Source organism: Chiloscyllium punctatum, chromosome 42, assembly GCF_047496795.1.
Source record: "Chiloscyllium punctatum isolate Juve2018m chromosome 42, sChiPun1.3, whole genome shotgun sequence".
Taxonomy (NCBI): domain Eukaryota; kingdom Metazoa; phylum Chordata; class Chondrichthyes; order Orectolobiformes; family Hemiscylliidae; genus Chiloscyllium; species Chiloscyllium punctatum.
The window spans coordinates 14,825,207-14,851,548 of NC_092780.1; the positions used below are offsets into that span (position 1 = coordinate 14,825,207).

The 26,342-nt window shown below is 44.9% G+C and overlaps 1 protein-coding gene across 6 annotated transcripts in view; it reads right to left on the reverse strand.

The window, feature by feature from the left end:
* znf385c (zinc finger protein 385C) overlaps positions 1 to 26,342 on the reverse strand; it is a 488,384-nt gene that overhangs the window by 31,417 nt on the left and 430,625 nt on the right. For all 6 annotated transcript variants that reach the window (XM_072561476.1, XM_072561475.1, XM_072561477.1 and 3 more), the window contains one exon: positions 16,854 to 16,964. In XM_072561476.1, the coding sequence (XP_072417577.1) occupies positions 16,854 to 16,964 (111 nt within the window). The remainder of the gene's footprint in view (positions 1 to 16,853; positions 16,965 to 26,342) is intronic.

The following is a 26,342-nucleotide window of genomic DNA, read 5'->3' on the forward strand; positions in this document are numbered from 1 at the left end:
TTAATTCTCTGGTAATTCTCATTCTGCGATGTGTCCTTATAATTTTACTGAAACTCCTTCGGAGTTCTCAAATCATCCAGGCCATAGTAAAATTCTTCCGCAGGGAGTGATAAAGCTTAATAGATAACGAGGATTATTAATTAGAAAAGGCCCCAATGGTATTCAGATTCAAAAGTCTGATATGATTTGCAATGGTTAAACCAAAGTAAATTGGAGTTATTAGTCTCAGTATTTGATGCTGAAGTGCCTATTCCATTGCTGAAGTCGGCTTTTCAAGGTCAGTTTGAAAGCAAGAATTTCCCCAAGATACTGTAAGATTCTACAAAAGTGGGCTATGTGGCTGAGTAATTAACATGAGAAGACACTTTGCTCTTTAACACTAATGCTCTTTAACCTGCACTAGCCCCCTTGATGTTAAACTCATTTTAAAATGTTCCAACTTAAATTCCCCCATGGCCTCATCTCTTTCTATGCCTGCAACCTCCTCCATCTCTCCTGCCCTCTGACACCTCACTTACCAACCATTCTGCTACAACAGGATCTTTAGTCAGGGTTCCGTAGTTGCTCTGTACTTGGGGGTGAGGTCAAGCCCACTTGAGATGGTCTCACACTTCAGTGTCACAAATGGTCTCCTAAGCCACAGCTAATTGGTCAGCACTGCCGCCTCACAGCACCAGGGTCCCAGGTTCGATTCCAGCCTCGGGTGACTGTCTGTGTGGAGTGTGCACATTCTCCCCCGTCCAAAGGTATACAGGTTAGGTGAATGGGCCACGCCAAATTGCCCATAGTGTTAGGTGCATTAGTCAGAGGGAAATGGGTCTGGGTGGGTTATTCTTCGGAGGATCGGTGTGGACTGGTCGGGCTGAAGGGCCTTTTTCCACACTGCAGGGAATCTATCTAATCTAATGGGTCTAACACATTGTTCCAACTTTGCCACCATCTTGACTTGGTACTTGTAGGCTGCCAAGTTGTTTTCTGCTGCAGATAGATAATTACAGATAGGGAGTATGAAAATTATGATGTGTGCAAACTGGCCAAGAAAGAATATTTTGACCCTGGACTGTCAGTTCTCTGACAATGCATCCACCAACTGCTTTGTATCAATTTGCAATATCATTAATACTATACTGTTAAGATGGAATGTCATGCTCCCCACTTCCCAGGAGTGGTCTGGCAGGTGGGAGAGGTGTGAATATTATGTGCCATGTCTATTACCCATCCATTGCTGCTGGTGTTTTCCCAGGTTAGTGGGCAGCTGGGTTACATGGTGACACCCCGTGTTTTACCCACTTGCTTCCTGAGGATGGGATGTGGTCATTTCTATCTGCACAAGCCTGTGCCTAATATAAAGCCCTCCCTGCTCCAGAAAGGGTCACCTCTTCTCCGCCAATGCCAGAAGTGAACCCACTCCATGCCCCCTTTGTAGGAGTCTGCCAACTTGGTCCCGATGAAAAGCTGAATTTTCCTGGGTCCTCAGAAACGCAGCCCTTCTTCTCCAGCTGTGACCACTGGTCTGATTTGGTTGGACAGTGGCTCTCAGAGGAGAGACTTCCTCCTTGATGGGGTAAAAGCCCCTACCCCAATCTAACTAACAAGCTGACTGGGTGACTCAGTGGTCTGGAGCTGTGGAATCCCTTGATTTCAAGCCAAGGGCAAGGCCACCATCTGCGTGTACAATTCCCCTTTTAGCTTGTGACTCCTGACACACTTCTGGCAAATGTATGCTAGCTCTGAGGGAATTCCTTGTCTTGTATTCCCAAATTGACCTTCTTTGCCTGGAAGGGCAGTCTGAGAGAAGTGTGCCATCTGGGGAGATTGTGAGGACTGCAGATGCTGGAGATCAGAGCTGAAAGTGTGTTGCTGGAAAAGCGCAGCAGGTCAGGCAGCATCCAAGGAGCAGGAGAATCGACGTTTCGGGCATGAGCTCTTCTTCATCTGGGGAGATTGGCCTACTCCTATTTCTGGTGTCCATCACAGAAACACAGGAGAGAACTGGACTGAAGGGTCTCTATGATTCAACCAGCAGATCGATGGCTCAATCCATTAAACACGTACCTTTTCTCTACCTTTTCCATGAACCAGTCTATTCCATTTTGACTGTATAGTGAAAAAGAACTGCATTTATTCATGGGATGTGGGCGTCACTGGCAAAAACAACATTTGTTGCTCATCCTTAATTGCCCTCGATCAGAATGGTTTGTGGAAAGCAGTTAAGAGTCAACCACATTGCTGTGGGTCTCAGTCAGATTTCTTTCTCTGAAGAACAAGTTCATCAAATCCCTACAGTATGGAAGCAGGCCATTAAATCCATGAGCCATCACCAATCCTCTGAACAGCATCCGTACCCCATACCTGTAACCCTGAATTTGCCATGACCAATCCAACTAACCGGCACATCTTTGGACTGTGGAAGGAAATCAGAGCACCCGGAGGAAATCCAGAAAGCCACTGGGAGAATATGCAAACTCCACAGTCGTCTGAGGCTAGAATCGAACCTGGGACCCTGGCAGTATGCAGCAGCAGTGCGAACCATTGAGCCACCATGCTGCCCCTGCCAAGCAGTTGTGCTAGCAACAGTCAACAATAGGTTACCTTTCAATTCCAGACGAATGAGCTGAAATTAAATTTCACTGGCTGTCGGGCTGGGAGTTAAACCAGTGCCCCTGGAGCACTGGTCTGGGCTCTGGGTTATCAGCCACCAACATTCCCGCTATAGCACGACCTTTTACACATGCGACACATTTCATAATTTGAAGAAGTTCTGTTGTTGCAATTTCAGAAATATAGCAACCAATTTGTAAGCTGTGAGGTCTTGGATGAAACAAACTTCCCCTTTGGTTTGCATATGAGTCCAGAGGGCGCAACCTTTATTTTTCCAAAAGTCTTAAAATTCTTGAATAGCATTTCCCTTAAAGCATTTTTTTCTTCACGTGATGAATTAACCATCAATATCTCTAATGTCAGATATCCTAAATCATGTATTACTGGGTTGGCCTTTCTATACTGATCCTGTGCCTGGATACCTGGTACAATGACCAGGAGTGTATACAGCAAGCTCATATTGACCACATCAGATTAACGTTGAGTCCAGCCCTAAGTCTATTAAGCTTACATACACCATAGACAGTACTTGCACCCAAAGGTCAAATAACAGTACAGCACAGGAACAGGCCCTTTGGCACACCAAGCCTAAACCAACACACAACATCTTTCTAAACTAAAATCCACAGAGTCCTCAGGCTCCCACTCTTGATATTTTGCTTTGTTGACACAAGCTTCTTTCACTCCAGCATTAGTGTTCAGACAACCTCAGAATCCTGCCTTCTATTCAAAGTTTTCCAATGTAATGGATGGGTTGTGTAGTTCAGCATTGCAAGCTTCACTGAAAAGACATTCATCACAGGTACAGTATAAACAACATCTATTAATTCCTTGAAGAGCTTCACAAAATTTGTTCGAAACAACGATGAAATTCAAAACAGTGGTTTCTTTGGTGTAGTTAGTTCTCCCAGTGCAAGTCGGTGTTTATCTGGCAGTTGACATATCTCTTTAATAGCTTTCTGGAGAAACTTCAGCATCTGAGACACCAACTAAAGAAACATCAAAGACTGTCTTGATGATCAGGCTTGTTCAGTCCTGTTATGTCTCACTTTAACATTGTCCAATCTAATGTCTTCAATATCGCCTGATCCTCTGCTTCCTTACATAAAAGTACGGGAATTATTAATTAACAATCCTTTAAATTAATGCATAATCAACCAAGTTGCTCATTATCGTCTGTTTTCAGAAGCGTCCTAATTCTATACCCACAACATAGTTAGACTCTTTCGCACATAATGGCTGGCACTATACTCTTTGTTGAAGATTACTATGATGTCTCAAAATTCAGGTGTTTCTAATAAATCACAAAAGGGTGCGACTAATTTTCTGGAGCTTTCTTTGAAGTATCCTTGTATGAAGTTGATCAAGACACACTTTCTCAGCATCTGTAACTTCTTCAACTTCAAAGTTTGTGAGAAGATTTGTAGCTCGGGTGCTCATTGTTGTGGTTCTATTCGCTGAGCTGGGAATTTGTGTTGCAGACGTTTCGTCCCCTGTCTAGGTGACATCCTCAGTACTTACGACCCTCCTGTGAAGCGCTTCTGTGATCTTTCCTCTGGCATTTGTAGTGGTTTGAATCTGTCGCTTCCGGTTGACAGTTCCAGCTGTCCATTGCAGTGGTCGGTATATTGGGTCCAGGTCGATGTGCTTATTGATTGAATCTGTGGATGAGTGCCATGCCTCTAGGAATTCCCTGGCTGTTCTCTGTTTGGCTTGTCCTATAATAGTAGTGTTGTCCCAGTCGAATTCATGTTGCTTGTCATATGCGTGTGTGGCTACTAAGGATAGCTGGTCGTGTCGTTTCGTGGCTAGTTGGTGCTCATGGATGTGGATCGTTAGCTGTCTTCCTGTTTGTCCTATGTAGTGTTTTGTGCACTTGTGAACAAAGCAAACTACATCCAAAAGAGGGAGTTTGACCCTACCCCGCAGCTCACCAATAGGATAAACAACACACTGAGGAACCTACAAAAAAACAGACAGATAACCAGGTTTGACCTACAGAGAATGAAACCTGAAAGCAACAACACCCCCAGATTCTATGGAGTACCTAAAGTGCACAATCCAGACTTCCCACTCAGACCCATAGTATCCCTACCAGGGACACCATCACAAAAACTGGCCAAAGAACTACAGCAGAAACTGAAACACCTGATCAGCGGATCCAGACAATCTATACAATCAACACAGGAATTCTTGGACATCATCAGAAATATACACACAGACAAGGAAGAAACCATGGTCTCATTCGATGCAATGGCACTGTTCACCTCTATCGACAAAACTCTACCCAGAGAAACAATAGCCAATCTGCTGGACATACAGAACAGACAACAGGACGTTGAACCTATCAACAAAGACTGCATACTCAAACTACTGGACCTGTGCCTCACAACACACTTCACATTCAACAACCAAATTTATGAACAAATCAACGGCACACCCATGGGCTCACCCATCTCTGGACTCATAGCAGAAGCGGTAATGCAAAGGTTAGAACGAACAGTCGTACTGCAAATTCAACCCAAACTCTGGGTCAGATATGTGGATGACACCTCTGTAATCATTAAAAACACAAAAATAGAGAACACACACCGGATCATCAACGCCACACTCACAGGAATCCGATTCACTAGAGAGGAAGAAAAGGACAACCAACTCCTATTCCTAGACATGATGGTACAGAGAACACCGAACGGAGAATTCACCACAAAGATATACAGGAAAGCCACACACACAGACCAAGTCCTAAACTACAAAAGCAACCACCCCAACACACACAAAAGAAGTTGCATCAAGACACTATTCAAAAGGGCCACAACACACTGCAGCACACCAGAACTGCAAAAAGAGGAAGAAGAACACCTCTACAATGTATTCGCCAAAAACGGATACCCCTGCAATTTCATCAACAGATGCCTAAGGGAAAGACAACGGAATGAGGACATGCCGCAACCCAAAGGACTAGCCATACTATCATACATCAAGAGCATTTCTGAACTGACAGCCAGACTACTGCAACCACTAGGACTCATAACAGCACACAAACCAACAGCCACTCTCAGACAACAACTCACCAGAACGAAGGACCCGATACCCAGCATGAGCAAAACCAATGTAGTGTACAAAATCCCATGCAAGGACTGCACAAAACACTACATAGGACAAACAGGAAGACAGCTAACGATCCGCATCCATGAACACCAACTAGCCACAAAACGACATGACCAGCTATCCTTAGTAGCCACACATTCAGATGACAAGCAACATGAATTTGACTGGGACAACACTACTATTATAGGATAGGCCAAACAGAGAACAACCAGGGAAATCCTAGAGGCATGGCACTCATCCACAGATTCAATCAATAAGCACATTGACCTGGACCCAATATACCAACCACTGTAGCGGACAGCTGGAACTGACAACTGGAAGCAGCAGATTCATACCACTACAAATGCCGGAGGAAACAGCACAGAAGCACTTCACAGGAGACTCCCAAGTACTGAGGATGTCACCTAGACAGGGGACGAAACATCTGCAACACAAATTCCCAGCTCGGCGAACGGAACCACAACAACTTCTTCAACTCATCAGTGGTCACCTTATTTATAGTGCATGCAGTCTCATTTAGTATTGCCCCATTTAACTTTATTTTGCTTGAACACTCTTTTATTTGAGGGCTAGTTTTATTTTGAGTGACATTGGCATTGTCAGTTTTACACTGCTCATTGTGTATTGCTCTGTGTCACAGGGATGTCATGTCAGATGCCGATTGGCACCAAACTAACTCTGAGTCTCTGTGTGCTACTCATTTCCTTCACTTCTCAACCGATGCACTTTCAAACATACCAACGGACTCTGACTGCTCTTGGAACAGGGATATTTTATCGTTTCCTATAGTTCGGAACGTAAGTATTTCTGGAATTCCTGCTGAACTAGGTGAGCTGCGAATCCAGGGTTAACCTGTCAACTAATGCCTTCAAACTAAACATGAAACATAAATGCAAGGGACGCGTAACAGGTTCATCTGTATCCAGAATGGTCTGGTGAATGGTTTAAGTGGAAATTACTGGTCAGAATTGTTCTGATAAAATAATTTGTGTATGAAATGGCAACCCCACCTTTTACGTTTTCGGTCATTAGGTCTACTGGCATTTTCTAACAAATTTCAACCCCCGATACAGTGGGACTGAAAGCTTCAATAAACAGGCTTTTATAAAGAGCTACAGCTGCAGTTCCATTGGGAATCTGAGTAACAAGGTAAAGCTGAACTCTGCCAGAAGGCAGAATGTTGACATAATGCTGACATGCTTTCTTTAGCACTTCCTGCATTCCCCCCAACAGAAAGATATTGCCTGAGATTCTTTGAAGCACATAGAGAAGAGGCAATCTTGTGCATTTTCTATGGTTTGGTTAGTTGATATAATGTTAGTTTTGGAGTCTTAGCTTTAATACATGCTTTCTGTGAAGCTATTAATAGAAATTTTTGATCTATATTTTGAAATCCCTTGCTACCTCCCAACCTAATTTCTGACTTTAGCTCCCAACACCATCCCTTCCCTTGTTTTCATATTTATCTTGCTCTGCTCAGCCAAATACACCGGGGACATGTTCTATTTTTTGTCTGATGCTGACTGTGCAAATAGAAGATTGAGGAATACAAAATGAGCAGAAAATTATGTAGCTCCACATCTTGCAAATGTCAAGATCTAGCGCAGTTTTTCTTCCTGATGAAAGATTGAAATCATCAATGATTATCACTTCAGTTACTGTCATTAAATTTACTCCAGTTCAGTGAAACAGATTTTTGACATTCTTTATCCCATCACACGTTCACTCTTTTATCACTCTGCTGCATCACATTTTATTAGAATTCCACAACATTTAATTTGCACCATTAAAATGCAAATTATCCAGCAAGTCTAACCATGGAACTTCAATAAGACAAAAATGAATTGAGTCATAAAAGCAATTTTCACTGCATCACTGTCCCCGAAAGATGCTGAGCAAAATTATGCAGCGAGACAAGGGTTCACTGCTACGCACTCTCTGCTTCATTCACTCTCCCTGTTTCCTCCAAGCAGCTCATGGCTGAATGAACAGAAAGCTTCAAGACTATCAGGCCATTTTGCATGGGGGACTGCGACATTGTGACAGGAAAGGCAGAAAAGGATAGTTGATACATTTGAGGACAAAGATAGTTCAGAGATATATTAAAACAGATAATTAAAACATGGAGAGAAATAGATGCAAATAAATAAATCTTTGTTGATAGATATATAGATATTTCTCAGCATAGTTAACATAATCTTTCAATTGTACATTCACATGAAGTATCCAACATCGGGCAACAATGCAGAAACATGGGGCGACTCCGACGATTGCCTAAGTGTCAATTTTATCGAGTTTGACGGAGGATTTCTCTCCATGAGGTCTAGCGAGCTCTCTTGTGCTATCGTGCCAAACTCTCCTGATGAACTAACTCCACAGAAGCTGGTACCCCATTACCAAGTCACCTTTTATTTACATGTGAAGTGTCCTTGACACTGATCCAGCTCCCTCAGAGCCAGCTCTCAGAGTGAACAGAACCTCTGACACTCCTGCTGTCATATCAGCCAGGGCTCCCTGATTGGCCCAGGTTCACAGCCCCATTCAGAGAACTCGTGCTCCCTCTTTTCTATCACTACACCCCTCTCCCTCTGAGTCTGAGGATATAGGCTGGTTCTTTTTTATTGTAGTTCTTCCTGAGGTGTTTTAGCACCTCGTCAGGGTGTGTTTTATTCCCATACCATTTGTGAGTTTGCAGCTTTCATACGGTCCAAGTGTTTATTCAGGACCGTCACATCTACCCAAGCTTTATTCGTCACTGGACCTGACCTCGTGTTGACCATACCTCTCAACCATGAGGGCCAATCCTGTGATCCCTGCACCAAACTTTGGACCATGAGCCTGCCCGAGCCAAGCATCCCCAATGACTGACACCTGCTAACCTGACCAAGGCAGACAAGGCTTCGCTCACAAATAGGCCGAATCCAAGAGGCCCTCTTGTGTTGTAAAACGAAACACCGAGGTTGCTGCAGAAACTCAGCAGGTCTGGCAGCAGCTGTAGACATTTTGAATCCAGTGTGCCTCTTATTCAGAACCTATCCTTAAATGTTGTGTCCTAATCCCACACAAACCTTTGGTGAAAAGCTCACAGATGTGTACGATCTCATGGTTGTGTTGAAAGGCTTTGGAACTCTGTGTCCATGAAATTTGATTATTTTTTTACTCATACGTCTACGTGCAGTGAGCTGAGAATAATGTAATTGTGGAATTCTCTCCTGCTTTTATGTGCCCCCACCCCCACCCCCCCAGAAGAAGATGATTCCACCCAATGTTTTATGGATTGTCTTCTCTAATTCCATGCATTTTATACAAGAATTGCAAAACTACTGATGAATTAATTTGAGCTTTATGGTCTCTCTGTCCTCCCAAATCTTCACTGAGACCTGGATGTCACTGGCAAGACCAGCATTTATTGCTCATTGCGAAATACACATGGGACAGTTAAAACCCGCATTGTGTGGGTCTGGAGTCACATGTAGGCCTGACCAGCTAAAGACGGCAGATTTCCCTTCTCAATAGGATACTTGTGAAACAGTTGCAGTATAGATTTGAATGGAACTGGGAGGTGGCAATTCAGGCTTGTGAAAAGGAAATAAAGATAGAAGCAAGGACTGGGGAATCAAATCTGATGTATTTAAAAGCGGAGTGTTGGGGTTTTGAGAAGAAATCGGGCCAGCATCTCATGAGGGAATAAAAGAAGCCACTACTTTGCCAGTGGGGACTGGGATTTAAGGAAATTGGGTCAGAATTTGAGAGGGAATGGGATCAATAAAACAGGGACAGCACCCACTCTCTTTCCTGAAAAGTAGCTGTCAGACCTCTATTGTGTCTTGAGGAAAATAAAGAATGAAGCATTAACCTTACAATAATCGCACAGTACAGAAGAGGCTCTTTGGCCCATTGAGTCTGTAAAAAATATGCTACTGGTTACTTTAGTCTCACTCTCCTGCATTAGGCCCTGAATGTTACAACACTTCCAACTGCTCATCCAAGTAGTTTATAAAGTGACATGATGTGCCAAGGGCTGCAATTCAGCATGACCTACACTAACTCAGGTATCACAGTGGAATCAGGTTTCATTGAGGCATTGAAGAGGGTCTGAGATGATGCGGTCTCTCAACTCCGCCTGGGTGTGTTTTGGCAGCTTGAGGTGGTCTTTCAGCAGCTCGTGGGGGTCTTTCAGCAGCTCATGGTGGTCTTTCAGAAGCTTGAGGTGGTCTTTCGGCCTGTATTTTGATGTTAGCAGCCCCACAGCCAGAGGTGGGCACTGCCACAGCCAGAGGTGAATATGACGCACCTTCTAAAGAGACTTAGTTTGTTTAAATACATTTTTTATAGCATCCCTACAGGCCCTTCGGCACAAGTCCACATAAATCCTCCTAACAGAAATCCACACAGAATCATCCTCCCATCCTCTTTTGTAAGATGTCTACTTAAAGGCCTCTTCATGCTACCGCCTCAGTTAGTGTGGACTTCCAAGGTGATTCCAGAGAGGTTTCCTGGCCTCAAAAGCCTTGAGGTGAAGCTCAGCATGGTCTGGAGTCAAGGCCCAGTACAGCCTGGAGTCAAGGCCAATCGCAGCCTGGAGTCGAGGCCCAGCATGGACTGGGGTCGAGGCCCAGCGCGGATTGGAGTCGAGGCCCAGCGCGGATTGGAGTCGAGGCCCAGCGCGGATTGGAGTCGAGGCCCAGCGCGGATTGGAGTCGAGGCCCAGCGCGGATTGGAGTCGAGGCCCAGCGCGGATTGGAGTCGAGGCCCAGCGCGGATTGGAGTCGAGGCCCAGCGCGGATTGGAGTCGAGGCCCAGCGCGGATTGGAGTCGAGGCCCAGCGCGGATTGGAGTCGAGGCCCAGCGCGGATTGGAGTCGAGGCCCAGCGCGGATTGGAGTCGAGGCCCAGCGCGGATTGGAGTCGAGGCCCAGCGCGGTCTGGAGTCGAGGCCCAGCGCGGTCTGGAGTCGAGGCCCAGCGCGGTCTGGAGTCGAGGCCCAGCGCGGTCTGGAGTCGAGGCCCAGCGCGGATTGGAGTCGAGGCCCAGCGCGGATTGGAGTCGAGGCCCAGCGCGGATTGGAGTCGAGGCCCAGCGCGGACAGGAGTCGAGGCCCAGCGTGGTCTGGAGTCAAGGCCCAGCACTATCAGAAGTCAAGGCCCAGCACGGTCTGGAGGCTAGGTGCTGGTGTGGACTGGGGGGTCGGAGAGACTGTTGTTCTAAACTTTTTGTTTCTCTATTTTCTGATTTATTCCTGTGACCTGCAGTGCTGGGCTTTTTAATTTCTTTATTTTTTCTATTTTTTTTCCCCATGAGAACTTGTACTGAAGATCTGTACCTAGGTACTTTGTATCTAAGATGGCACTATGAGTGATGACTTGTAAATTAGCGATTTGGACAGGGGTATGGGGAAAATGCAGGACATTGGCAAAAAGTGGTCTAGGAGCTGATGCAGACACCGTGGGCTGAATGGCCTCCTCCTGTACCGTGACACCTCCGTGATTCAGTGAACTCATTGCAAATTTGTAAACATCATAAATGTGTGCAGATTCATAGTGGAGATGAGCCATTAATTTCATCATCTTATTTCTCATGTGTTTAATGCAGGTTATATCACCATGCAAAACAACATAACATTCATGGGTAATAAAATGTGAATTATCAGCAGGCAATTTATGAAGATGCCTCCCTCTATATCACACATCTCGCATACCCTGGAAGCTCTCTGCAGTGAATGGATGGATTTTATTGATGCAGAATAGCTTGGCTTCCTGCATGATGTTCCAGTGAACATACCTGCAAAGTGGAGTACAAGTGGTGAAGTCAAATTTCAAATATTTTGAAGCAATGATTCATTCTGGCAGGCAGATAAACTACCTTAGAGAGTAAATTCTGCCAATAGATTCCTGAAGTTCCAATTTGTGTGATCTTTCTTTTGAGGTACCAGGCAAGTTCTTGTGTGGAATGAAGAGTTGGATGATCAGCTGTTGAATGATGAAGCAGGCTTGAAGGGCTGAATGGCCTATTCCTGCCTCCATTTTCTTTTAAGATTACTTACAGTGTGGGAACAGGCCCTCGGCCCAACAAGTCCACACCGACCCGCCGAATTGCAACCCACCCAGACCCATACTCCTACATTTACCCCTTCACCTAACACTACGGGCAATTTAGCATGGCCAATTCACCTAACCTGCATATTTTTGTGATTGTGGGAGGAAACCGGAGCACCCGGAGGAAACCCATGCAGACACGGGGAGAATGTGCAAACTCCACACAGTCAGTCGCCTGAGGCGGGAATTGAACCCGGGTCTCTGGCGCTGTGAGGCAACAGTGCTAACCACTGTGCTACCGTTCTATGTTTCTATGTAAATGCAATGCTCCATAACAGGCAGACTGAGTGGTGGTTCCATACCCTCTGTCAGGCTAGAACCGTGACCAGGATTTTCCATCTTGGAGTTAACGAGTGGGGGTCTGTACTAAAGGGACACCACCATCCCCACTGATGAGAAAGTCCTCTGGATGCTGTGTCTATCAGACATCCAATTGGTCACCCGGTGGGCTTCTTGGTGCATCACTTCCTAGCTCAGCAATGTCCTGCCCTTCCAGGAGTTGCTGGTCAATCAGAGGCCAATGACCACTGTCAACAGGGGCATTGTCCAGAGGATGAGGCTGCCATCTGCAGAGCAACATGGGGCGGAGGGCAGGGTGGGGGAATTTGTCAGGGGTGTGATCGCAGTATGGGGGGGGAAGTGGAGTATAGAATCAAACCAATCCATACCCTCCCATCCCAAAACTCAGAGGGCAGACTAATAGTAGGGCTGGCTGCCATTTCTCTCACCTCCTGGAAGCGCAGGTAACTCAGGTGGTAGCGTGAAGAGGCTCTTAAGTAGTCATCTTGCAAAAGAGGCCCCCGTTTATTTAAAAAAAACTAAGCCTCTTCAGAAGATGCGTCAACATGGAGGAGCTCATGCTACTCCCCTCTGGATGTGTCCGTGCCCCACCTCTGGCTGTGTCAGTGTCCACCTTTGGCTGTGTCAGTGCCCCACCTCTGGCTGTATCAATGCCCACCTCTGGCTGTGTCAGTGCCCACCTCTGGCAGTGTCAGTGTGCTCCTCTAGGTGTGTCAGTGCCCACCTCTGGCTGTGCCAGTGCCCCGTCTCTGGCTGTGTCAGTGTGCTCCTCTAGGTGTGTCAGTGCCCACCTCTGGCTGTGTCAGTGCCCACCTCTGGCTGTGTCAGTGCCCACCTCTGGCTGTGTCAGTGCCCACCTCTGGATGTGTCCGTGCCCCATCTCTGGCTGTGTCAGTGTCTATCTCTGGTTGTGTTAGTGCCCCACCTCTGGCTGTATCAATGCCCACCTCTGGCTGGGTCAGTGCCCACCTCTGGCTGGGTCAGTGCCCCACCTCTGGCTGTGTCCGTGCCCCACCTCTGGCTGGGTCAGTGCCCACCTCTGGCTGTGTCCGTGTCCCACCTCTGGCTGTGCCAGTGCCCCACCTCTGGCTGTGCCAGTGCCCACCTCTGGCTGTGCCAGTGCCCACCTCTGGCTGTGTCAGTGTGCTCCTCTGGCTGTGTCAGTATCCCACCTCTGGCTGTGTTAGTGTGCTCCTCTGGCTGTGTCAGTGTCCCACCTCTGGCTGTGTCAGTGTCCCACCTCTGGCTGTGTCAGTGTCCCACCTCTGGCTGTGTCAGTGTCCCACCTCTGGCTGTGTCAGTGTGCTCCTCTGGCTGTGTCAGTGCCCCATCTCTGGCTGTGTAACCGCCCTCCTCTTGCTGTGGCACTGCCCACCTCTGGCTGTGTCAGTGTGCTCCTCTGGCTGTGGCACTGCCCACCTCTGGCTGTGTCAGTGTGCTCCTCTGGCTGTGGCACTGCCCACCTCTGGCTGTGTCAGTGTGCCCCTCTGGCTGTGGCACTGCCCATCTCTGGCTGTGTCAGTGTGCTCCTCTGGCTGTGTCAGTGTCCCAGCTCTGGCTGTGTCAATGCCCACCTCTGGCTGTGTCAGTGTCCCATCTCTGGCTGTGTCAGTTTGCTCCTCTGGCTGTGTCAGTGCCCCATCTCTGGCTGTGTCACCGCCCTCCTCTTGCTGTGTCAGTGCCCACCTCTGGCTGTGTCAGTGTGCTCCTCTGGCTGTGGCACTGCCCACTTCTGGCTGTGTCAGTGTGCTCCTCTGGCTTTGTCAGTACCCCACCTCTGGCTGTGTCAGTACCCCACCTCTGGCTGTGTCAGTGCCCACCTCTGGCTGTGTCAGTGCTGTCCTCTGGCTGTGGCACTGTCCATCTCTGGCTATGGCACTGCCCCTCTCTGGCTGTGTCAGTGCCCTCCTCTGGTTGTATCAGTGCCGTCCTCTGGCTGTGTCAGTGCCCCATCTCTGGCTGTGTCAGTGCCCCATCTCTAGCTGTGTCAGTACCCCTCCTCTGGCTGTGTCAGTGCCCACCTCTGGCTGTGTCAGTTTTGTCCTCTGGCTGTGGCACTGTCCATCTCTGGCTGTGGCACTGCCCCTCTCTGGCTGTGTCAGTGCCCTCCTCTGGTTGTATCAGTGCCGTCCTCTTGCTGTGGCACTGCCCACCTCTGACTGTGTCAGTGTGCTCCTCTGGCTGTGGCACTGCCCATCTCTGGCTGTGCGAGTGCCCCATCTCTGGCTGCAGCAGTGCCAACCTCTGGCTGCAGAGCTGCCAACTTCAGTGCATACCACAGTGTGATCTAGTGGCATTGATATAACCGTGAGCTGCTCAATCCACGTGGACGATGCCTAGCCTGAGGTCTCGGCTGTGAGGGTTCAGTTCTGCACTGAGGAGGCTGCTATCCCAGACTAGTCTCTCCTAACCCTGCATTTGCTGCAATTCTCTCTGCCGTTTGTAAAACTGACTAATGTCTGACTGTCAGAAGTTTGAATAAGCTCTTATTCAGACTATGGTATGTAATACTCATCTCTGTCCACCAGCACTCTAGTCCAGCCCTTCCATTCCTCCTCTCTTGACAGGCTTGCTAGGAAGTGGAGGTTAATGTCAGTGCTACATCATCATTAACATACACGGTCTCATTACATGTGACAGCTGCCTTGCTTCCAAAATGCAGGACCAATCAGTGACCCCCATCCGGTGTGTCCCTAATGGACTTGGGGGAGCTGGTGAGGTGAGCCACCAACACATGTTGAAGAACTTTGGGTATACCTCTCACAATTCAGTTGAGCACCTCAATGCATTTAGGAGTGGCCAGGTAATTAACATCACAGAGAAGGCCAGATTAGAAGAGGTGGGAGCTGGATCCTGTAAAATAGATGACGGCCCTTAGAAAGGAACTACCTATTCACACTTCCAAAGGAAATGAATGAGCATGCCCTGGTCTTCAGCATGATCTGTATGCCCTCAGTGTGACCTCTGCTAATTTGCTTTATCCCCTCGACATGGACCCTGGTACAAACCTGAGTCAACAGAACATTTCATTTTAATGCATTATTTATGGCATTTTGAGTAAAGGGACTAAGTAGGGAATAATTTATTCCACTTGGGAGGAAGCCAGGTTTTCTCAAACAAGGAATAAATCCTGTTCTTTATGGTGTTATTATAAATAGTCTCTATTTTAACACACAGTGATTAACAAGAAATTGTTAAATATTTAACACTGACTGTGTTTATTTTGCACTAGCTGTTGCCTACAGAATGTATCAGCAGAATTTGCCCTATATCACACTGTTTGACAAGAGGTGAATGGAAGTGCTTCATTGAATTGCACTACCTCACTGTGTGCCTGGGGTCTATTTAGCAGCACAGTTAGGATTACAGACATTGCGGGGACAGAGTTTCTGACAGGTTATGCTGCTTGTTCTACACCGAATCGTCCCCACGTTGGTCAAACCGACACCAAGGATTACAGAATTTCAAACAAAAGTTGCATTGAGCGCAAGTTAACTAGCTGTGGTCTTTTACTCTGGTTAAATAAATACCCAGTGAGACAGTGTTACCAAGTTCCCCAACTGAATTCATCAGTGAGGTCTTAAAAGAAGAGTATTCACGTACGGGGTGTGGGTGCTGCTGAAAAGGTCAACACTTGATTGCTGTTGAAGTGTGTGACTTCCTAGGCCCTTTCAGAGGGTAATTCAGAGTCACATTGCTGTGGGTCTGGAGTCACACACACACACACACACACACATGGGCCAGACTGGGAAAGGATGGTAGATTCCCTTCTGTAAACAGTATTTTGGGAACCAATGAGTTTTATGACAAATTAAGAGCTTTTCAAGGTTACCACTACTGAGACTAGCCATGCAATCTTTATTAACTTAATGTGTTGTGATAGGATAGGAACCTGTGTCCTCAAGAGTATCAGCTTCGGCCTCTGATTAGAAGCACAGTGAAATATCACCAGGCTACAGTCTCCCCAGCTACATTCCTTTGAGGGAGGGAGATTTTAAAAATTGTTTCTCAGATGCAAGATTATTAATAGCATGTTCTAAAAGCTCTAAAATCTTTTATAAAATACTATGTAACATATTACTGACAAAAATAAGTTGTATTGATTAGAGTTTTAAAAATCCACTTGCATCGCTTAAAATAAAGGGGTGAAAATGCTTACTTTTTGAGCTGATGTGGAGAAGCTGGGGTTGGACTGAGGTGGGCAAAGTCAGAAATCACACAACACCAGGTTCTAACCCAACAGGTTTATTTAAAATCATGAACTTACGGAGTGCTGCTCCTTCATCAGTGATGAAAGCTTGTGATTTTAAATAAACCTATAACCTGGTATAGATTTAGTTTTTGAGAAAATCTCATTTCCTGTTGTACAGGTTACCAGCCTTAAGTAAGTGACTGAAGCAAAATACAAGGCATTTCGGTATGAGAGCTGTCCAACTGCCCAGGTCCATTGGCAATTTTCAGTTGGGAGTTATATTAATTGAATTTGAGTGGAAATCTGAATAATAAAACCAATTAGGTAAACCGTGGAAAATTTTGAGCTCTGTGACTGACGATGACTACTGATCCTTCAGGTGAACCCCTGAGCTCACTTGGAGCCTAAGGAACAGAAATGGAACAACTTCCAGAACACCTCCTCATTCCATGTTGCATTGGAATTGAGACTTTGCTGTTCTTTTGTAACTGCTGTGTAAACCGTGCAAACATCAGCAATCATTCCGAGCAGTTCCCACAGAACCAGACACCTTACCTCAGAGTTGAATCTCAGATGGCAGACATTGCAAGAGATTACTTGCTTCTTTTTGGGTGGCAGTGTGACGCCAAACGTGTGATTTATTACTGCCTTTTGGACTGGATCCATCTGCAAGTAAAAATATTTAGGAGCATGACTAACCTTGTTCCATGTTGTAGAATACACTGTTTCATCATTTTAAAACTGAAGCAATAACACGGGGTTTCCCCTGACAGCTGAGTTGGCAAAAAGTTCAGCTGTGTAGTTGTGGAGATCCCAGGTTTGATTCCCGTGGGACGATCCCAAGTGGGATACCGGTTCAATTGGATCACCTGATTAGTTTCACGCAGGGACATGCTTGTCACACAAGCTTTCCGACTTCCCCCTCCGAAAGATGGGACTGCTCTCCCACCTCTAGGACCTCCTGCCCCAGATGGGCTGCAAATCCAAGTGCCCCATCTTCCTGCCCATGGAAGCGGGTAGGGAGACAAGGTGTTTCCCCAGAAATCTTCATGGCACCACCAACGGTCCCACTGAATAACTTGCACAACCAGGGGAAAAACATATTTCCTCTACCGTGCTGGATCCCCTACGCCAGGGGTGAGAATTCGCCCTTTACAGGGTCCCTGAGTCTAGCTCCTGGCTGTAATTTTCCAGGTCAGGGTGCATTCATTATGAAACAGTGCTGTACACTCTGTGGTTTGGGAATCATTAATACTGTCTTCGCTTTTATCTAATGGCTCTGTTCCTCTGTTTTTGTGGAACTTATTCAAGAATTGTTCAAATTGTGAAGTGTCCGATTGTCAAAATACTGTAGCTTCAGTATTTTTTGTCAGGTGAGACATTGACGATAGACCACTGTAATCTGACAAGCCCGTTGCTTCTAAGCAGACTGTTATGGTTCCAGCTGATGTTACATACTGGATGAAAAAAAACAAACAGAGCCATCTACATACAACACAGTTTGAAAGACTTCAAAACACATGGAAAAACAAAATCCCATCCACTACTCAACACCATCAGTTTACAATTACGCAAAAAAGAGAGAAATTTTCTTTCCCTCTCAAATGTGTCAGTTTGACTTCACTGCTTTCTCTCTCAGCTGCACCCCCATAAGCTGTGAAACCTGTCTTTTGAATATTCGTTTACTACAGAGTTCGTACCATGACACTCATTCACTGAGGTAATGTATTCCCTGAACTGTTCTGAACAATCTCCTTTCTAGGAGAAATTAGACTTGTATCTGACTAGAGTCAGGTCTCTTGAAACTGCCCAAAACTTTGGATCATTGTGGTTTTCTAAGCTAAAATCAATCTTTGATTATTCTAGATTAAAATCAAACTAATAAGCGAGTTTTGAGAAGGGTTGTAAGCTCAGGTTGAGATTTTGGATGTAGGTTTGCTCGCTGAGGTGGAAGGTTCATTTCCAGACATTTCGTCACCATACTAGGTAACATCTTCAGTGGGCCTCAGGCAAAGCACTGCTGAAAATTCCTGCTTTCTATTTATATATTTGGGTTTCTTTGGGTTGGTGATGTAATTTCCGGCGGCAAAGTCGCTTCCGGTTCCTTTTCTCAGGGGGTGGTAGATGGGGTCTAACTCGATGTGTTTGTTGATAGAGTTCCGGCTGGAATGCAATGCTTCTAGGAATTCTGATGTGTGTCTCTGTTTGGCTTGTCCTAGGATGGATGTGTTGTCCCAATCGTAGTGGTGTCCTTCCTCATCTGTATGTAAGGATACTAGTAAGAGAGGGTCACGTCTTTTTGTGGTTAGTTGATGTTCATGTATCCTGGTGGCTAGTTTTCTGCCTGTTTGTCCAATGTAGTGTTTGTTACAGTCCTTGCACGGTATTTTGTAAATGACATTAGTTTTGCTTGGACATGTCTGAGAGAGGCAGTGAAGGATAAACAGCAAAATGATGAAGGAGTTAGCAAGCTGCATAGTGGCCAGGTGTTGAACAGGAGAGTCGGGCACTGAGTGTGGAGGTTGTGTTTGTGGAGGGTCGTGGTGCTGAATGTAGTGGGAGAGTGGGTCACTGAGAGCAGTGAGGGTAGCTTGGCAATCACTAACAACACACCTATGCACATAGACGGAGTCTGTGCCAGCTTCTGGTCCTGGTACATGTCGATGTCAGTGGCATTGATTTCATTTGACAGCGCGGTGTCAGGGAATACTCTATTATTTAGAATCATAGAGTCATAGAGATGTACAGCATGGAAACAGACCCTTCAGTCCAACCTGTCCATGCCGACCAGATATCCCAACCCAATCTAGTCCCACCTGCCAGCACCCAGCCCATATCCCTCCAAACCCTTCCTATTCATATACCCATCCAAATACCTCTTAAATGTTGCAATTGTACCAGCCTCCACCACATCCTCCGGCAGCTCATTCCATACACGTACCACCCTCTGCGTGAAAAAGTTTCCCCTTAGGTCTCTTTTATATCCACTTGTTGACAGGAAACAGCCTTGTTCTCCCAGCGAGTGTTTTGATGGAGTATCTACAGACCTGGCCAATTTTAGTGGGATCACTTTATTTACGGGCCCCAAAACTGCTCACAATGTTCCAAATGCAGTCTGACCAGAGCCTTATGCAGCCTCAACAGTACAGCCCTGCTCTTATATTCGAGCCCACTGGAAATGAATGTTAACATTGCATTTGCCTTCCTTACTGCCAACTGAACCCACATGTTAACCTTAAGATAATCCTGAATGAGGACTCCTAAGTCTCATTGTGCTTTGTATTCTAAAGCCTTTCCCCATTTAAAAAATAGTTGTGCCTCTATTCTCCTTGCCAAAGTGCACAACCTCACTGTTCTCCACATTATTTTTCATCTTTCACTTCTTTGCCCATTTTCCTAGCCTATCCACATCCTCCAGCAGCCTTCCCACTTCCTCACTATCCGTTCCTCCACCGATTGATGTGTCTACTGCAAACATAGCAACAATGCCCTCGGTTCCTTCATCCAGATTGTTACTGTAAAGCGTGAATAGTTGTGGTCCCAACACTGACCCCTGTGAACTCCACTAGTCATTGGCTGTCATCCTGAAAAAGACTCCTTTATCCCACTCACTGGCTTCTGCCAGTCAGCCAATCCTCTATCCACGCCGGGAACATACTCCTAACACCACGTAGATGGCTCAATGCACTCAGATGGGACTTAAGTTACAAATGCCATCAATGGTAGTTTGAAAAGATCCAACGCTGTGAATGGTTAATCTTGTTTTGCCTATGGGAACTGCTTTTCCTGTGTGTGACCTTATCTGAAAAATAACGTTCTAGTTAAACATGTAAGCAGGGTGTCTCATGAAGCAGATCCACAGACATGATGGTTTGAATGCTCTCAGGTCTGAAACGATAGCTCCTTGCATGAAAGATATATGGAATAGGTGTCTAAGATGCATCTGCCTTTCACTCACTGAACACCTCCCCTCCTTCAATTTTCAGCAGTTATTGCATGGTCCAATGGAGTGCAAATGTTGAACAGTAATGGCAGCGAATTATTTGCTTCTAAGCACAGTGGCTGCTCTTGAAGTAAATTGGCTTTGTCGGAAATTCCCAGTGCTTCCAAGATATAAATCTCGAATGGTGCCATGCTTCAGCCCAGAAAATTTGGAATTGCATTTTTCTTTTTTTTTGCTTAATCAGCATAATTAACTACAAATACCACACTTATCAAGAAAATACCTCCAAGTAAGAGGGTACAGTCTGGAAACTTTGCATCCAAAGTTAAACAATGCTAATCCGTTCAACTGAAAACAATGAGAAAGCCACAATGTCGTCTTTTAATGAATGAGGGTTGTGTTGCCAATCTGTCCAGCCTTGACAAGGCCAGGATATTTCTTCCCTTCGAAAAGTAGCTCGTTACAAGTCAAGTGCCCCATCACTAAATTATCTCCATGATAAATCTGAGATGTGTAACATAAAACTGACAAGTGTTCAAGGGAACCTAAATGTGCTTGGTAATAAACGGCTGGTAACTATAAGATGTACCTTTCCCTTGAACCACAGCTTTTATTGATTTAATGTCTCCTAAATTCAAGCTTTCTTAATTATTTATTTATCACAATTAATCTTGCCACTGTCACTAGCCCAAGATGTGGCACTAGTGGTGAACAGTTTATCTGTACTTAAAGCAACCAATAAATGAAATAAGACTGACAGATAAAGGAGCAAAAACTGGCCAGTCAGCCCAGAGGGTCTGCTCCACCATTCAATCATGGCTGACATGTTCCTCAACTCCATTCTCCTGCCTTCTCCTCATAATTCTTGATCCCATTACTAATCAAGAACCTAACTATCCCTTTAATAAAGGCACTCAATGACTTGACCTCCATGGCCCTCTTTGGCAGTGAGTTCTACAGATTAGCCACCTTCTTGCTGAATAAAATTCTCCTCACTTCAGAGAGTCATAGAGATGTACAGCATGGAAACAGACCTTTTGGTCCAACACGTCCATGCCAATCAGATATAAGGGAACTGATTGTTTAGAAATCTGTGGGGTGAGGCATCATGGGATATGCTTTGTTTGTTGGTTTTTATCTTTTGCTGTTCTATCAGTAAGATTTCTTTTAATTTATTCTTGAGGATGTAAAGGTTGCTGTCTTGAATGCTGCAGTGGTGTAGGTGTACTGACAGTGTCTTTCTCCATAGCAGTTTGATACAGAATGGCTACACCATTTTCGAAAGTAGTAAGATATTCTTGTGGATTTGGAGTCATATGTAGGCCAGGCTAGATACGAATGGCAGATTTCTGCCTCTGAATGACACCTACCTTGAACCAGGCAGGTTTTAAGACAACACTGTAGATCCATAATCATTATTAAAGACACGAGCATTTCATTTCCAGAATGATTAATTAAGTGAACTTAATATTTCCCAATTGCCATTTTGGGATTCAAACTCATGTTTCTTGAGCATTTTTCCAGGCCTCTGGATTATAAGTAGTTACCATTACTTTTATACTATCGCTGTTCGACATACAAACTGATAATGAAGTGGTCAAAGCCAATGAGGTGTCTCGGACCTTGGTAAATGACAGGGTCAATCATGTAACTCCTTAACTGGTCATAGAGTCATAGAGACGTACAGCACAGAAACACACCCTTCGTCCATGCCGACCAGATATCCTAACCCAATCTAGTTCCATCTGCCAGCACCTGGCCCATATCCCCCCAAACCCTTCCTATTCATGTACCTATTCATGTATTCATGCCTTTTAAATATTGCAATTGTACCAGCCTCCACCACTGCCTCTGGCAGCTCATTCCATACACGTACCACCCTCTGCACAAAAACGTTGCCCCTTAGGTCTCTTTTACATCTTTCCCCTCTCACCCTAAACCTATGTCCTCTAGTTCTGGACTCTCCCACCCCAGGGGAGTGACATTGTCTATTTATCCTATCCATGCCCCTCATGATTTTATAAACTTCTATAAGGTCACCCCTCAACCTCTGACATTCCAAGGAAAACAGCCCCAGCCTATTCAACCTCTCGCGATAGCTCAAATCCTCCAACCGTGGCAACATCCTTGTAAATCTTTTCTGAACCCTTTCAAGTTTCACAACATCTTTCCAATACGAAGGAGACCAGAATTGCAATAGTGGCCTAACCAATGTCCTGTACAGCCGCAACATGACCTCCCAACTCCTGTACTCAAAACTCTAACCTATAAAGGAAAGCACACCAAACGCCTTCTTCACTATCCTATCTACCTGCGACTCTACTTTCAACGTGCTATGAACTTGCACTCCAACACTCCCTAGGACCTTACCATTAAGTGTATAAGTCCTGCTAAGATTAGCTTTCTGAAAATGCAGCATCTCGTATTTATCTAAATTAAACTCCTTCAAGCCCATTGGCCCATCTGATCAAGATCCTGTTGTAATCTGAGGTAACCTTCTTCGCTGTCCACTACACCTCCAATTTTAGTGTCATCTGCAAACTTACTAACTATAACCTCCTATACTCACATCCAATCTTTTCGATAAATGATGAAAAGTAGTGGACCTAGCACCGATCCCTGTGGCACTCCACTAGTCACAGGCCTCCAGTCTGAAAACAACCTTCCCCCGCCATCCTCTGTCTTCTACCTTTGAGCCAATTCTGTAACCAAATGGCTATTTCTCCCTGTATATCCATCTAACCTTGCTAATCAGTGTCCCATGGGGAACCTTGTCAAACGCCTTACTGAAGTCCATGTAGATCACGTCCACCGCTCTGCCCTCATCAATCCTCTGTGTTACTTCTTCAAAAAGCTCAATCAAGTTTGTGAGACATGATTTCCCACACACCAAGCCAGATTTAAAGACTGAGGAAGAACAAGGTGGATGATGAAGGAGGAAAGTGTAATTGGTCAAATTAGGTGCAGCGAGAAATAAAGAGAAGAATAGAAAAAGTGGATGAGGAAAAGAAAGAAAACAAAGGAAAATTATTTTTAAAAGTTTAAAAAATAGGTTTGGAAATCTTTACCAACCATTAAGATTGAGAATCCACACTGATCTTGTTCTCACGCTGTTGCGTGAAAGGTTGTGTGGCATTGGGACACATAAATCTCTTTGCTAAAAGATAGTTATGTTATTAAGTACAAGTTTTAACTTTCTGTGATCAGCTAAAATGTGATTAATGCACCAAAGCAGGTATTTTATGAAACTAATAGGAAAGTTGGGAGTGAGCTGCCATTTTTATAAAGAGAAGCAGTCAGTATCACCCATCAACTGTAGCAATTCACAATTCACCAACTACCTCTTCATTGCCATAAGTTGCTATATGATTAACAAATTAAATTGTAGCCATTAAACTTGACAACAAATCTGGTCTGATACTTTTAGCTAAGGCTAGGTTAATGGGTCACTAAAATTACAATTTGGTGAATTTGGACTTCCAGAAGACATTTGACAAGGTACCTCACAAAAGACTAAGAGCCCATGGTGTTACAGGTCGTACGTTAGCATGGGGATAAGAGGTTCTTTTTCATGTTGGTGCCATGTAACTAGCAGGGTTTAACAGGAATCAGTGCTGGAACCACAATTTATTTGTCAAGGTGGCAACGGTGGAGTCGGCAGCATCCAGGCTCCAGCACCTGGGGCTTGTCCACTCCTTTTCTGTTCAGTTTTTGCTTCTACTTACCTTCAGGGAAGAGCTTGGTCATGGCAGCATCAACAGTGACAGCATTTAAAATTGGCAAGGTAAATACTGAGAGATGTTTCCCCTCAAGGGAGAGTCTATGACCAGAGTGCATAGTCTCAAAATAGAGGTGCAAATTTAAGACTAAAATGAGGAGACATTTCTTCTGAGAGTTGGGATTCTTTGGAACTCCTTTGCCTCAGAAAGCTGTGAGGGCAGAGTCCTTGTGTATATTTAACGCTGAGAATAGATAGATAGATTCTTGATCAGTAGAGGCATCAAGGGTTATGGGGAAATGGCAGGAAAGTGGACATGAGGAATGTTAGATTGATCCTAACATTCACTTTTTAAGAAGAGGTTATTTTGGCAAGACAATAGGTCATTCATACCTGATAAAGAGAGACAACTTCAGGAAAGTGGAGATTTGGCTATTAGCAAAAAACCACAACTAAATATTACGGTCTTGCATTAATACTTTCACAATGAATATTTTTATGATTACAGTGACCTGAATGTGACACTAAAATTCTAGTATAATGCTGCAAACTTCATAGCATTTCTGGGTTTAATGTAACCTTTCTCTGTTACTTATATTACTTTGCAAATATTGCCAAAATGGCATCGACCCAAAATCCATTCCAGAGGATGTGTGTGGTTCACTTGCTTCATGATACATACTTTGAACTATTTAGTCAGTCTGTAATAACTGTTACTGGATTCAGTGAAAGTGGCCTAGCAAAAGATCTAATTCTCAACAAGGATTCTTACTTATAAATGAAGAGATTTGGGAAGAGAGAGTAGAATTCCTGTTTTGCCTCATCTTGTGAGTCACAAATATCTTTGAGTGATTAAACTCAGTTCTGAGAAGAAATCTGATTACTTTAATGCTACTTGAAGTGGCTAGAGATGAGATTGACTCATAGCCACAATATTGTTTGATCAAGAATTAGATACTGCAGCGAAAGGTACACATATATAAGAATATTTTGGTATTTAGACTTTAAAATAGAGAGAAATTGTAGAATGCATAAAGTGTGGAAGCAGGCTATTCGGCCCATCAAATCCACACAGACCTTCTGAAGAGCATCCCGCCCAGACATACCCTTCCTATGCTATCCCTGTAACCCTGCATTACCCATGGCCAATCCACCTAGCCAGTACATCCTTGGACATTATGGGCAATTTAGCATGGCCAACCCATCTAACCTACACATCTTTGGACTGTGGGAGGAAACTGGAGCACCCAAAGGAGAGCATGGGGAGAATGTGCAAGCTCCACATAGACAGTCACCTGAGGCCTGGAATCAAACCTGTGATGCAGCAGTGCTAACCACTGAGCCACCGTGCTGCCCCACAAGTGAATGTGGGTGAGTCCTGTGAAGGTATATTAAAATAAAACAGGTCAGAAAGTCATTTGGAAAATGATTTTTGTGCAAAAATTCCAAGAACCCATGTGACTGCAGTCACCCATCTCAGAGATCCCTTGTAGTGTTAATGGACAGAGTGTTGCAAGGTTTGTGAAGGTTTGTAGCTCAGGTTGAGGTTTGGGGTGTAGCTTTGCTCGCTGAGCTGTAGGTTTGTCTGGATGTCAAACCTACAGCTCAGCGAGCAAAGTTACACCCTGGACAGAGTGTTTACATTGTTTAGTTTATAAGACCAAAAAAAAGTCACTAAGTCTTGTTTTGACTACAGAATTTGAAGTTTCAAGGCCTCAGTTCAGAAGAACCATGAGTTCAGGAGGCAGGATGGTTTCTCCCAGTAGGAGAATCATGTTTTAGTTCAGGGGAAACCAGTCATCACACCTGAAGTGTTTTAGTTTTGTGGAGTCTCCAAGCCAGAAGATTTGAATAGAAAGCTTCAAATTATTAGCATCAAAAAAATTTAGGCCATTAGAAGTGTGAATGGTTCATGACAGCTGACTTGGAAAGGAATCATAAAACTGTCTCCACAGTCAAAGAGAAAGAAACCGGGAGGAGCCACTTAACTATAATCTTAAAAAGTTGAGAGAGCCATGAAATTTCTCTGAGTGATTGTAGTAATGTTGGGGAACAGGTTGAAATTTTGTTTTGCTATTGGTGTTAACATTTTTCTGTCTTAAAGTTATCTTTGGCTTTGTCTGTTGCTTTTCTGTGTAATAACCTTATATTCTGTGGCTAAGGAATATCAACCTCAGCATCATGTGAAATGTTTCAGTGATGTACCAGCATGGTAACCAACTGCATCAAATGAAACACATGATCTATCAGCCAGCTTTCATTCTGGGATGTAACTTGCTCAGTATGACCATTAGCTGATGGGACAATGAGGATATTTCTGGCCTGGAAAGCAGGTAGCCAGCAATTAAAACTGAGGAGATGAACTCTGGCTGAGTTATTGACT